Source organism: Durio zibethinus, chromosome 1, assembly GCF_047325235.1.
Source record: "Durio zibethinus cultivar Kanyao isolate XHJ-2024 chromosome 1, ASM4732523v1, whole genome shotgun sequence".
Taxonomy (NCBI): domain Eukaryota; kingdom Viridiplantae; phylum Streptophyta; class Magnoliopsida; order Malvales; family Malvaceae; genus Durio; species Durio zibethinus.
In genome coordinates this window covers 2,673,607-2,688,377 of record NC_143162.1, presented here as the reverse complement: position 1 = coordinate 2,688,377, position 14,771 = coordinate 2,673,607, and the positions used below count along the sequence as shown (strand labels likewise).

The window sequence follows — 14,771 nt, the reverse complement described above, 5'->3', positions numbered from 1 at the left end:
GTCTTACCATAGTGAGCAACAAATTGAATTCTCTTACCAACCCTCATTTATTTTTAGAATCCTGATTTGTTGACCTGTAATGTGTTATTCTCTAAATCTCCAAAGTAGCCATGAAATACATGTTTCCCCACTTAGCCATTCCATAGTTTGTCTCATCTCCCTCACTATATAAAGACCTAATTAGCTACTCCTTTTAAGCAAACCCAAATTCTCTTTTTCGACTCATTTAAGAAATATATATATAAAGTTTAAGATTACGAGATCACTTGCATGCCAAGCAACAACTATAACCATGACAAGAAAGAAGGTGAAACTAGCATGGATGGTCGATAACAATGATAGAAGAGCCAGCTTTAAGAAAAAAAAGTTAGGCTTGTTGAAAAAAGTTAGTGAGCTGATCACACTATGTGGTGTTAAAGTGTTGTCATATATAGCCTTGACGAAAACGAGCCAGTGATGTGACCATCACACTTTGAATTGTAACGGTTACTTTTAAAGTTCAATAAAATGCCCCTTTTTGGTGTTAAGAATAGTGACTTAAATCTCATAACAGATTTATTTGAGATTGGTTATATATTATTTAATGGACAATAAAATTTACAAAAAAAGAATTCTAAGAAAAAATAAATTTTTAATTAGCAAATTTAACTTACCGAAGAATAATTCTAAAAGAAAAAAAATTTTTAATAGGAAGGTTTCTATAATTATAAATAATTGAAGTCTCTGCAGGGTTAGATATGAGAAAAAAATATAAAAAAATTACAAAATTTTATGAGATAGACACCACATAAGATTACTAAAGATTTAGATCTTATGGATGTATATGTTTGTATATTTATAAATGGACTAGAAGAGACTGAGAGGGTCTACTAGGTATAATGCATTGGTGCATATGGGTATGTATTTGTTTATGTTGAAAGGGTGTACATAGGTATTTGTTTATTTAGGTTAAGAATACTTCATAGAACTAAAGGAGATTGAGAGAGTTTATGGGTATTGATTATTGAGTGATTGATTTGATTTGATGTATATTGTAATTCTTTACAACTAATAGATCTTTTTTTCATCCGTAGACATAGATCGATAAGATCGAACCATATTAAATTGTTCTCTCTTGTGTGATTAATTGATTATTTGATTTCATTTTCGTTGGTGTAATTGGATTAGGGCTATTTTACCAAACAAGTGATATCAGAGCTATAGTGATCCCTAAAAAATGATATCAGAGCTGAATGTTTAAGACATGGGAACAGCTAAAGGATTGAGCCATAGGAAAAGGTAAGTCCAAAAGAGCTAGACTCAATAAAGAAGTTGAAATTTATGTTTTGAAGATTGGTTTACATGAAGCAAGAAGACACATAAAAGAAGATGATTGTAAGTGAAACTAAGTATATCTAGCATGAAAATAGATGATTTAATGAAATTTGAGTCAAAGTGAAGATTGTTAGGAATAGTGATTTAAATTTCATAACAGATTTATTTAGAATTGATTAGTATTGTTTGATGGATAAAAAAACTTGCAGAAATAAAATTCTAAGAGAAAATGGATTCTTAATCAGCAAGTTTGACTTACAAAAAAAAATTTTAAGAGAAAAAAGATTCTTAGTAGACAAGTTTGTATGATTATAAATAGGTGAAGTCTTTGTAGGGTTAGGAATAAGAAAAAAATATAAGAGAGTTGTAGAATTTTATAGGATGGACATCCCATAAGACTACTAGAGATTTATGTCTTATAGGTGTACATGTTTGTATGTTTGTGAGTCGACTAGAAGAGATTAAAAAGGTCTACATAGATATGTTGCATATGAGTGAGGAGACTAAGAAAGTCCACATAAGTATGATGCATGGATACATATGGGTATTTGTTTGTTTGTTTGTGTTGAAAGTGTGAACATAGGTATGTGTTTGTTTGGGTTGAGAATACTCCATAAGATTAGAAGAGATTGAGAAATTCTACTAGTATTGATTGTTGAGTGGTTGATTTGATTTAATGTATGTTTGTAATTCTCTACAACTAATAGATTCTTTTTTCATCTATAAACATAGGTTGATTAGATCAAATCACATTAAATTATTATCTCTTATGTGATTGATTGATTGATTAGTTAATTTTAATTCTGTTGGTATAATTGTATTAGGGCTATTTGACCAAACACTTAAAGTGGTTGAAGAAAATGATGAACCAAGAAACTTACCTTAAAGAGAGGGTTACCAAGGCGCAAGAACATTGAAGAAGTACCAAAGAAGAAACAAAGAGGTTGAGATAGGCCATGTCAAGCATCAAATCAATCAAGGCAAAGGGCTTGATGAACCTAAGATCAGTGAACTGCATGGACTTACTTGGTTAGTGGAAGAGAAGATGAAGGAGATACGAAAACATATGGAATTCTTTATACAAGTTGCTTTTGCACAGGCAGGCCCCTCTCATGGAGATCTTCCTCTTCCTCCCCAAGGCCCTGAAGACGACCTAACGGCCAGAATTGGTAGTACTGCCAGTGCTGGCATTGGAGGAGATCAAGGGAGGACTCTCACTGAGTCTTTGCTGCGGGATCACTGGTTCATCGATATGATGAACAACAATGAATTGAAGTCTGGACCTAGCAGCTGCAGCATGATCATGAATGATATGGGCTTACCATATTACCTATTTGCTGGTAGTGAAGCTGATGACCTGGGGCTGCCAAGTACAGCTGTAATGGGACTGCCCCCATATGGGAATATCAGATGTCCTACCACTGATATGGGGATGCCTCCTCTGAGTTTTAGATCCAATGGTGCTGCAAGTGAAATGGGGCTGCCCTATGGGAGTGTTAGAGACAGCAGTTTTGTCCCTTTCGGGTGTGATATAGGGCTGGGACTGCATCCTTTCAGCGGACACATAGGCAGCAGTTTCGCGAGGAGCAGGGACTGATGAACATAGTCGTCAGAGGGGGTAGCTGCCCCCACTAAGTCCTTCAATTTTTTTAGGTTTATTGAAAAAATATCTTAAAAGTTTTGAAAATTTAAAATTTTGCTTCCACTAAAAATATTTTTATTAAATTTACCCCCACTAAATTGAGACTCGTACAAAAAATATTTTATTATTTATCTAGTAATTGAACATTGATTTTTTAGATGCTAAACAATTTCTTTATAATATATATTTATATATATATGTTTGTAAAAAAAAAACTAAATTACTTTTAAAGAGTTTGAAATTATTAAATTTTAAATTTCTCTTAATAATTTATTTAAATTGATATGAAGTGATTTTATAAAAGTAACGAAACTTTAAGCTTATACTGCTTAAATAGTTTTAACTATTTATTTAATACAAAAAATGTAACATATAAAATGTGAAGTAATAAAAATTAAAATAATCATTTAGATTTATATCTTCATTTTTCTTTTCATTGTATGTAAGAAATGAGATATTTTTATTCTTCAAATTATAATGAATAAAAAATAAAATATTTGTTTATTTGAATTAAATGATAAAAGTAGACAAATTAAAAATGAATAATAAAACTAACTATGTTAATTTTTACATTATTATTTTACATATTATATTTAATTTAAAAAATTATAAGTAAAATTTTATTCAATTAGTATACGTGTTTTTATATTGAAAATTGATTTATTTAATATATCAGTTATATTTGTTAAGAGTCGTATAATTAATTTTAGGACAAATATTTTCGTATATAGCAAATATGTTATATACCTTGATTTTATTTATAATTTTTTATATTAATTTATATTTTAATAAAAAATTTAAATTAATTTAAAATATTTACCCTTACTAACTGCAAATTCGGGATCCGTTCATGACCAAGAGTGAGTTTAGTTGGGGGCTGCACCTCGAACTTTCCGGAGCGACAGCAGCGGTGGCACTGGCAGTGATATGGGACTGTCATTTGACGGGAAAACCTGGCCAAAAGATTGATGTCTTACATTGAATTTAATTTCTTTGTTGCTCAAAGTTGTCTCATGTTTATCCACAGCAAGTCGTTATTTTCGTGAAAGTATATGTCTGATCTAAACACAATATTCTTTCCTTTTCTTTTATATAAAGTATGTATATTCTATAAACACCGTCAAAAGAATTGGACTTACACATATGGCAGCAACAGTAGTGAAACTTTTATTTTGCAGTAAAAATGTAAACCAACAAAGCTTTAAGCAAATTCCATTCTCACCGCACCCAAAAATACCATAGCAATGTGAAAGAATTGGGGAAAAGCACTGAGCTTCTCTTTTTTCCACATGGAATTCCTAAACAACTCTGTGATTATCCATTTTTTACCACCCATAAAGTGTTAACCGCATAATATTTTCTGAGTTGAATGGGAAATCTGCTGCTCAATAAATTCTCTTCAAAGTAAAAAAAATAAATAAATAAATTTAAGATTTAAAATTTTAAATTTTAAATTTTAAAAATTAAAAAAAAAAAACCGAGGATGAATAAAAATATTCAACTCTGTCCTGTCAATTTTGTTGATTAGAAAAGCAAACCGCGCGATGATAGGAAAGTGGATGCAGCATCGCTCTATTAATCGGCTGTGTATCTTTCATCAAATATTTAATAGATTCCAGAAGGTTGCTCTGAGAGATGACTGAAGAGAAAACGCGCGACCCGAAAGAAAATTTGGTCGTACTACATCCATGTTAACGTATAGAGAAAAGAAACTGTTAGGGCTACTTTTGAGTCCAATGACAATTTGATTCTTTCTCTCGTTAGGAACTGTTAATGAATTTTTAAAGACATTTTTTATTTTTGGACTGACTTATATATTTAATACCATATCAACTCAATTACTGCATTATTTTACCTCATAAAATTTTCTTCTTTAACCTATAAATAGAATCATATAGATATTATATATTGGATCTACTTTCTTCTATTTTCTCTATTTTTCACTCTATTTCCAATTTTTCATATTTAACTTCTGATTTGAGTATAGAATGTAAACTGTAAACGCAAAAAATATTTTTCACCTCCACCTTTAACTGTTCTCTTTCTGTGTTGTAATTTCAAAATTTTGACCTGAAGCTCAAAGTTCGGTCCGACACAAACCATATGAAAAAAAGGCAACAATTCAATTGGTAATAGCCTACACTTGGACTTACATCAACTTCACTGCACTCCGAAAAGCACACGGGAGCTCGCGCTAGTGAAAGAATGGCAATAGCCAGCTATGACCAGAAGTCCACGTCATGCTTACTAATAATAAAATAATAGTAATAACGATGGAGAAGGGGAAAACAAACATAAATCAGAAAATCACGCCAGAGACGGGCGCGAAACAAGAACCGCGCGACAAACCAACGGAGAACCAATTGAACCTTGCGCACTTTTGAGTTTTGATTAAGTTTCCTTTCTATATGTATATCCCTACACTTTGGAAATAATGGAGTGTTGCGATCCACCAGGAAACAAAATCTCATTCTCGCTACCACAATAGCGCCTGTTTCAAACCATCTTTTTCTATATATATGGCAGCATTTGCTACATCTCAGCTTAAAGCAGAAGCCTTGTAGTCTACGATTGCTTTGCTACTCCTGATTTAGAAATGGTAATGTTTTCGAAGATACTCAGTGAGACAGATATTAAGAGGAGATGTGCCGTCCCAATGAAGTACTTCAAAATGGAAGGCTTCCCAAGGCCAGAATTGGAAGGCAATCATCAGGTGGATTTTGTTGTCAAAGATGAGGACGGCCATGATTGGACCCTTTGCTGCTCTAAACGTAGGATCGGAAAGCACCCAAAGCCTGCTCTCATCAAGGGATGGATTAAATTTGCTCGCAGTAAGAAGCTTCGTGAGCGTGACAGAGTGACCATCTATAAGGAGCAAGATGAAACAGGTTTTATGCAGCTTAAGATTAGAGTGGAGAAACAAACCAGCCCTTCTGAAGCTCGTTGGTCTCCTGTTATGACCAACAATGACAATGAATCAACAGCAACCTTCCAGTGTTTTGGGGATCTTTCAGCAGATGTTCTGAGCCGTGACCAAGGTGGAACCACTGCTGCAACAACCTCCAGCATTCACAATGAACAAATACCAACCCCGGACAACACTTCTCAAGATATAGCATGCCACAAGACAGTAAGGCCTAGTCTGAGCTTGAGTTTGGATTTGGCTCTGAAACCAACCATGACAGGGGGAACGACTGCTGCAACTAGCTCCAGCGTTGACAAGGAGCATACACCAACCTTCCACTGTACTTTTCAAGATATAGCATGCTCCAAGACTGAACCCAGTCTGAGCTTGAGTTTGGGGTTGACTCTGACACCAACCATGACAGGCCAACGTCATGCTTACATGCAAGAGACAGAACCCAAAACCAGAGACTTCTTAAGGAGCTTTTCATAGGGCTTGAAAGCAAGGTAGGAAGTTACAAGACTGAAGAGAAAGGACAACCAAGCTTTAGTGAAGCGAAATGAATGAGTGCTTATGTTTAAGTTCCCTTTTTCTCTTAGGATGTAAAATATTACTTGTGCCATATATTCTCATGGGATGTAAAATACTACTAGTGCTTATGTTCTCCTAGAATGTAAAATACTACTTGTGTTTGTGTTCTCCCAGAATGTAAACTACTACTAATTTTAATTTTGTTTGAAAATGGATGTGGAAGCCTTAGTGAAGTGAGATGAATGAGTGCTTATGTTAAGTTCCCTCTTGTTCCCTTTTCTTGCAGTGCTTGTTTTCTCCTGGGATGTAAAATACTACTAGTGCTTTTTTTCTCCTGGGATGTAAAATACTACTGCTAATTTTGTCTGAAAATGTTCTGTTACTGATTTTATCTGGTTATTCTTTTGGTGTGATTGATTATGATGAAATGCATTTTGCTAGTTTTGATTTGTTTTACAATCCTAGGGTGGACTGACGAATGTTATTAGGAAGGGTTAACACTAACTTTAAATTGAGGAAATGAAGTTTAAATAGTTTCCAATTAAGTAGGTCTTAAATAAAAAAAAATTTTAAAAAAAGGTAAACTATAGGAGTAAATGATAATCGAGCATTGGCGAGAATTCGATATCAAGATGTACCACAAAGTGAGTGGTTTTGATACGATGATTTGATTATTTAGAAGAATGCTGAAATTGATGAAAGATATTACCCACATGATTTGAATAGATTGAATGAAACAAAATGGATACATGCATTTGAAGTACTAGGAGATTGAACAATCTCACTTTGACTTGAGGGAAAACTTTTGCAAGGTGGAAATAAAACTAGCAAGGTTTTATGTGTATGAATGAAGAAGTAGACTTGAGATACTGATATTATAAAGGTTTTGTAGCTCCATAAGAAAATATAATTTTAGAAGCAAATGCATTTTAAATGAAATAAAAGGAGATGGAGGGCCCATTAATGACAAATGGATTAAAAAAAAAAAACAAAGGTGGCATGAAGGCTAAAACCAAGGCATGCAACTGTTCATGTAAAAAGATGTAATCTATGGAAAATGTCCGAATCAAACAAGGGAGAAACCAAGAGATACATATAAAACTATACTCTAAATGCAAGGATAGGTTTGACCAAATAGCAGCTTCATAAAAACTTTACAGTGCAAAATCAGTTAAAAACAAACATAATATTGATACTCCAACCAAATGAGAAATGTTTCAAGAAGTTAATTAACAACATCAAAAGTTAAAAAGCGAGATAGCATGAAGAATGAACATTCATATGAATCAGATCTCTATTTGTATCACAAGAAAGCTATTGTACATAATTTACACGCATAACTATCTTCAAACTGTAAGAGTAGCAGTTTCATCCCAAAGGATTAGAGGCAAAGACAGATGCAGATATAATATCGATTGAAAAGCAGAAGGCAAAAGAATTTCAGCATACCAATAAGAAAAAAAATGCAACCAACCATCAGAAGCACCATTAAAAGATTTTGTTATACTGACTAGTGAGAGAATCCCTGAGGTTAGAATAAAGGCCATATAGTGAGTACTGCCGAAGATTCTCCACTTCATACCATGAGTTGAGGGCAGAAAGATGCTTATCTGTCCCAGAAAATGCTAGCTGTATCCCAAGACTGCAATCAACAGACCCTCCATGGTTTTTGCAGCTGTTTGTATTGACAGCACAGTCTTGCTTGTTTAGACACACAAAATTAGATTTTCCAGAACATTGAGCACAGTCATCCCTTTTCCAATACAAGTTTTGCAGCCTGCCTTTCTTAAACTCAAGCATCTGCAGAAACGAAACTATCGTTAATTTCTATAGACTTTTATGAAGGTAAAAACTGATACCATAAAAAAAGAAAAAAAAAAAAAAAAACGCATTCCAATTAGTCCCCTTACAAGTGTAAAGCTTGTTACAGAGTATGTACCGTTCGCAACAAAAGCAGGCAGGGATCTTGCAGCATATTTTCGACCAGTAAATGCGATCATATACCCACCAACTGAGTCCTGAAAATATAAAAAATTACAGACATTATAAGTCATATTCACGGGATAGAATTACATATTTGTTACTTCCCAAAGTAGAGGAAGTGCTTCGAATTGCTGGTTTGGCTTGTTAAGAATAAATTTGATATCTTAGGCACTGTTTGGTTGTCACTTTGACTACTTGCTATTTACTTCTAGAAGCAAGTATAATTTCCTCTCAATAACAAAATGCGTGATTTAAACCGGTATTACATTCTAATCATTTTCTCATTTTTATTCAATTAAGATTTTACCATCTATCATTTGCTTTTGTGTAAAAAGCAAACACCAAACGGGACCTTAAAGATCATAGTAAATTTACAAATTACATTAATTCAAATACATGGATCCTCAGATCTCATCATTCCAGAAATTCCATAATTAACATTTTCTAGAAATTATTAAACAAAAAAAAATGATAAAAAAGAAAGAATTGGAGGGGGGGCTAACCGGAGAGAAAGAGGAGGTGTTGATGGTGAGGAGAGAGATCTCATCAACTTTAGGCCTAAAGAGAGCGACACGAGAGTTGGAGTTCGACAGAGAGAGTCGGCGATCGCAAGGAGACAACTGAAGCGGGCTGTTGAAAAAGAACGATTGCCTCGATGCGAACGCGATCCCGAACGTGAACCCGTCCGATACCTGGACTTCAGTGTCCGAACACGGCAAATACGCGTGGTTCGTGTTGTCGCATGATTCCACCAGAAATGACAGCGTCGCCGTCGTCACCAGAAGAAGGAGAAAATAAACCGCCGGTTCCATCGTTTAAAAAACAGAACCTTTATTATTTTATTTTATTTTTAATTGTATTTTTGCTGGTCCGGTGGATGTGAGCTGGTTGAGGAAGAAGGAAGGAATCGGTGAGAAGTAAAACAAAAAAGGACCTTGGGAAATGGAATGTCAATTCGGCCTGCGTTTTGGGCCACTAAGTAGAAACCGAATTGGATATTTGGCCCATTTTATTGGATTGCTTTTGGGCTAAACATTAAACCAATGGGACAGTCCATAAAATTTATGTTTTAGGCCGAAAAACCTACTTGACTTCAGTGGGTGTTTAGGTAAAGGTTTACCAATCCAACTCAATTCTATTTATTAAAGATTTTAAATATAAACATATGTTTTTTGGGGGTACTATTGTGGCTTGGGCAAACCCTTTCTACGCTTTTAAGGCCCATAAAAAGCTTGCCATGTGTAACTTTTTTTGAAAGCCGAGAGAATTTTCATGACCAGTCTTTGGCAGCTTGGCACCATACAACTTTACAAAATGAGCGTTTCACTCGGATTATGGAAGAGCTTATTTAATACGAAAATAGAATCTATATGTTTGGGTAACGAAATTTAATACTTCTTACTTAAACAGAAAAGATATTTGAGATTTTAGATGAAAATATAAATTAAAATTTTTTAAATAAAAGAGGTCAAAATTTAAGAAAAATTAAGGAAAAAAACCTCTTTAAAAATTAAAGATATTAATTTTATTTAAACCCGACAAAAACTTGATTTTTTTAATTTAATAGGAATGAAATGAGTATTAAATTTTTAAGAACGAGATTGGAAATTGATATAATTTAAAATTTTTTTTAGATAAAAGTACAATCAACCCATACTATATATATATTTAAATATATTTAATAAATTAATTTGTATTTAATAATGTAACTTTTTATTTTAGATTAATTAAAACTAATATATTTGTATTTAAAATATATATTTATAAAAAATTACATAAATATGTAAGATAAAAATAAAAAAATTAAAAATAATTTTTGTTTTTATTCTTCTAAACTATAAAAATTATTCATATCCATTAAATATCCATAAGAATTGAGATGATGATAATAAATTTAAAATATTTATTGAATAAAAGTATAATATAAAAAAGCAAATATAAGAATGAAGAATACTCTACACGTCTCATATTCTACTCGTTAATATTCTATTAAAAATTGTTAATTTTAATAACAATTATATAATAATTTTTTTTACATTCTCATTTCACTCTTCAATAATTTACAAAATTATAAAGGGATCATATTATTTCACATTATTTTTTTATTTTGTTTATCTTTTTATTATTTTTATTTATTTTTATTCTGATTAACAAAAATATCTTCAAGTAAAAGTTTCTGATTTTATTTAATAAAATTGGCTACTTTATTTTTGGCAATTCTAGTTGATGACTTGATGAAGCCTTAATTGTGATTTTTTGTCCCCTCACTTTTAGCTGTTCTATACTTTATGCTATTGAGAATGAGTAAGAAATTTTAACTTTTCCAACTCAATGAAGCTTTATTAGTGGTAAATTTTTATATAAGATACCATTTAATTATAAGATCAATAGCAAGTTTCAATAATTATTTGTTGTACCCAAAGATTTATTTCAACTAATTTTAAACTCATGCTCTGTATGGGCCAAGCTATTTTATTATTTTTTGTTATATATATTATGATTTATAACAAATTAGCATATTTTATTTTAAAAGATTATATTTTTATAAAAAGAACCTATATTTTCATGATATTTTTGTTGTTAGAAATCTAATTTTAAAAATATAAGTAGTAAATATATACATAATGGTATTCTAAAAACTTAAATCTATGATATATAGATTAGGATTATTAATTTAGTTCATGATTTAATTGGTTATTATTCATCAATCAGATTAAGATTATTGACCATCAAGCAAATTATGAGAAAATATTTGTTAAGCGTCACAACATATTTTCTCAAACTTGTATTTCAGATCATTCATTTATGTAAAATCTTCTTTAACCATTTAACTAAAAAACTTTTTCTTGAAAATACATTAGTAATTCTTATGTTATAAAGATAGTTTAATCAATATGTCTTCCCAAAAGGAGGTCACAAACTTGAATTCAAACTAACCATTATTAAATTGTCAACAAAATGAATCTTTATATAAGTGAAAGCGATCAACATATTATATTAAAAAAAAACTATATTTTTAATTGGTTCATACAATTCAGATTAATATCATTTTGTTAGAAGTAAAATGCTTGCAAACATATTATACATAAAAAAAAAGTTATCAAAATAGCAACTTTTGCGATCTATACACCTAAATTTTTTAAATAACTCTAAATATATTTGAAATTTCAAAAATCAAGATAATAATTAATAGCTGAACAAAAAATAAAGATAGTAATTAGAAAGAAAACACTTCATTTTAGAACAATAAATTTTCAAAAGAGATTAGGTAATGTCCAATTCAACAACCAACTGTAAAAATATAAAACCAAACAATCCAAATATCATATTTATGAAATATAATATTATAATGCATAACATATTTAAATTTTAATGCAAAATGCATATTTTAAACTTAAAGGAATCTCTTGTTAAAATGTTTTTTAAACAAATAATTATACGACTATGATGAAACATGCACATGAAATATCTTAGCACAAAAAATAATAATAAAAATAATATAAAAACAAATGTAAAGTGATAAAAACTTTAATAGTAATTGACTTTATTAATTTTTGTATATCTAATTCATCTATATATAACATTATAAAGAAAAAAAAAAAAACTAAGATGCATTTATTCCATGGCAAAAAAAGTATCATGAATTTGAAAAGTTTTTTTGCAATGATGCAATCTTCTTCTTAAGCATCCCAAAGAACTCTCACTTATATATAGGTCTTGAAACTAACTATGGAATATATTGTAACTTTTAATTGATTAAAATAAAATTAAGAATCAAATTAAAAGCAATAATATTTTAAATTAAGAGTAATTTATGCTTGATAATTAAAATAGTCAAACATAATGTGTATTTAATGTATTTGGGATAAATGAAAAGAGAAAGGTTTTAAAATTAGTGTAATAATGACAAATGAAATTAATTTAAGGCACAACTATTAAGCATATTCTTTATATGTATAATATAAATTTAATTGAGAGTAATTTAAGTAAATAACAATAATAAAATAAATGTAATTAATTTAATTTTTTAAAATAATTCAAATAAAATAAAATACATAACACATAACGATTTTTAAGATCGTTCGCATGTCAATAATATAAGTCATCCTCATTGAAAATTGTTCATTTTCTACCAAAAGCTTTGACTTTTATATATTTATATGAGATATAAGACAGTACAAGTATTCATGTAATTTTTTTTTTAATAAAAGAAGTTTCAAAGATTTCAAATATTAAAATTAGAATTTCAGATTTGTTATATATCATCTTTTAATTAAAAATTATCGCATAAATTAATTGAATTAATATTTAAATTTTAAATTTTAAATTCATTTATTTTACTGTTTAAAGAATCATGTTTGAATCTTTCTTTTCTAATTTGTATATTGAATCAAAGAAGAAAAATAATTATATATTGAGCAATGATTCGTACTAAAACTGGATATATAATGCAACTACAGAAGGATCAACCATAGAAATGCCAGCCAAATCCAGAGAATGAAACAATTTGGATATGTATGATTACAGAGATAGTTAGCTGCTACCAGCCTGCCTACCAGTTGGATCAGCAGCAGCAGCGGCTCATCTTCTTCTTGTTCATTGACATTCAAAATTCATCAAACAAAAAACAAATAATTAGATGGCTAACATCAATTGGAAAACAAAGGGCAACTATTCCATGATTGATTTATATATAAATGTATGGTTGTTGAGAACTGCTAACAACTTTCCATTTCAATTTCCTAACTTTGAAAGTAAAAATGGGAATTGACATTAGCAATTTTGACTCCAAAATTAGAGATATAGAAAAAAAAATCAGAAAAATTCATCAATCTTTAAGTTAAAATTTTATTTAATTGATTCGTGTAATTATTTAAAAAAAAATAACATTTAACACGTCAAAAATTTAAATTTCAGTATCGCCTTGGCTGATCCCAAACTGCTACTTTTCTTGTACCAAAACAAATTCTAATATTCCTGTGGGCAGATAAAAGTGGGTTCGGGCTTTAGGTTTACTTCGTTTTTAAAATAAAATAAATAAAATAAAATAGCAGTAAGCAGCAAGTTCTTTTGCAATGCATGGGATGTGCTTTGCACGAGAGAGAGAGAAAGAAATAAGTTTACTTGAAAGAAATTATGACGTTAACACAAATCAAACAACCGTAAACCTGAAGGATAATATTATATCTTACAATCAAAACTGTTGACTTCCAAAAATTTGCAGACAAATACCCCATAATCTGAACATAATGAATTCACATGTGTTACCACTTGGCCTCTTTCTCTTTCTTTACTTTAAGCATAACAAATACATCTTCCCTTAATTAAAACTTCACCAATTTTCTTCTCTCTCATGTCACAGTTGACTTTTTAAACTTGGAAAGCCACCTCCAAATAACCATTTCTTTGGCCACAGCTATGCCTGACAAAATCACTTTTTTGATCTCCAATCACTTGTTCTCCTTTCATTCTTCCAGGATATCATGAACACCACATCAGATTCTAATCAGGGATTTCTTGGCTCCAACAACATTGGTGGGTTTGGCTATGGCTTAGGAGTTTCTGTTGGAATCCTCCTGCTTATCACAACCCTCACATTGGCTTCCTACTTTTGCACCAGGAATCATCCACAGCCACAAGCTCCGTCAAGGAGGAATAGACAAGAGCCTGCAATTGACTCCGATAGCTTTGTTGTCGATGTAGGACTCGATGAGGAGACCATAAAAAGCTATCCGAAGCTGCTGTACTCGAAGGCCAAGCTCCAGAAGAAAGATTCTACAGCCACATGCTGCTCCATATGCTTGGCAGATTACAAGAGTAGCGATACACTTAGGCTGCTGCCTGATTGCAACCATCTCTTCCATGTCAAGTGTGTTGACCCCTGGTTGAGGCTGCACCCAACATGTCCACTTTGCAGGACATCTCCAATCCCAACGCCCTTGTCCACGCCTCTAGCTGAGGTGGTTCCCTTGTCAAGCAGGCCTGGTGGTTGATGTGAAGAACTATTATTTGGACTTTTTCTCAATTCCCATCATCATTCAGTCAATGTACAATTGTTACACGAGCTCTGTCCGTAGTAAAAATTCTTTTTGTTTGTCTTCTTTTCTGTGTGAATTTGGATTGTATTTCTGAACATTCTCTTCTTGTTCACACAAATGCAAGATAGTTGTAGGAAAATTTATGCATAAATTCAATCATAACTCACATACAGAGCGAGGAAAAGATTTTGAAGTATAACCAAAACTGCATTGACTAACAAATTTAGTTGCCGAAGAGATAAATCAGAACATTGAGATCTTAATCTTGCTAATAGCAATCAACAAGTCTTACAAAATTGAGCCTTCACCATATATCCCAATAGCCTGCAGAAGTTTTCTGCAGCAAACTCTTAGCTAT

The 14,771-nt window shown here is 31.3% G+C and overlaps 2 protein-coding genes and 1 pseudogene across 2 annotated transcripts; 2 read left to right on the top strand and 1 right to left on the bottom strand.

Annotated features, from left to right (window-relative positions):
• The first annotated feature begins 292 nt into the window (after positions 1–292).
• Positions 293–3,007, top strand: LOC111310573 (uncharacterized; annotated as a pseudogene).
• A 2,053-nt stretch (positions 3,008–5,060) lies between these two features.
• On the bottom strand, positions 5,061–9,309 carry LOC111311643 (uncharacterized). The gene is made up of 4 exons (XM_089758672.1): positions 8,879–9,309; positions 8,303–8,410; positions 7,842–8,192; positions 5,061–6,383 (listed from the first exon to the last, which is right to left on the bottom strand). Exons 1-3 carry the CDS (start codon positions 9,185–9,187, stop codon positions 7,881–7,883), a joined length of 729 nt encoding a protein of 242 aa, XP_089614798.1. The 5' UTR covers positions 9,188–9,309; the 3' UTR covers positions 5,061–6,383; positions 7,842–7,880.
• A 4,422-nt stretch (positions 9,310–13,731) lies between these two features.
• Positions 13,732–14,483, top strand: LOC111310936 (RING/U-box superfamily protein). The gene has a single exon (XM_022910309.2). It carries the CDS (start codon positions 13,859–13,861, stop codon positions 14,366–14,368), a length of 510 nt encoding a protein of 169 aa, XP_022766044.2. The 5' UTR covers positions 13,732–13,858; the 3' UTR covers positions 14,369–14,483.
• The last annotated feature ends 288 nt before the right edge of the window (positions 14,484–14,771 follow it).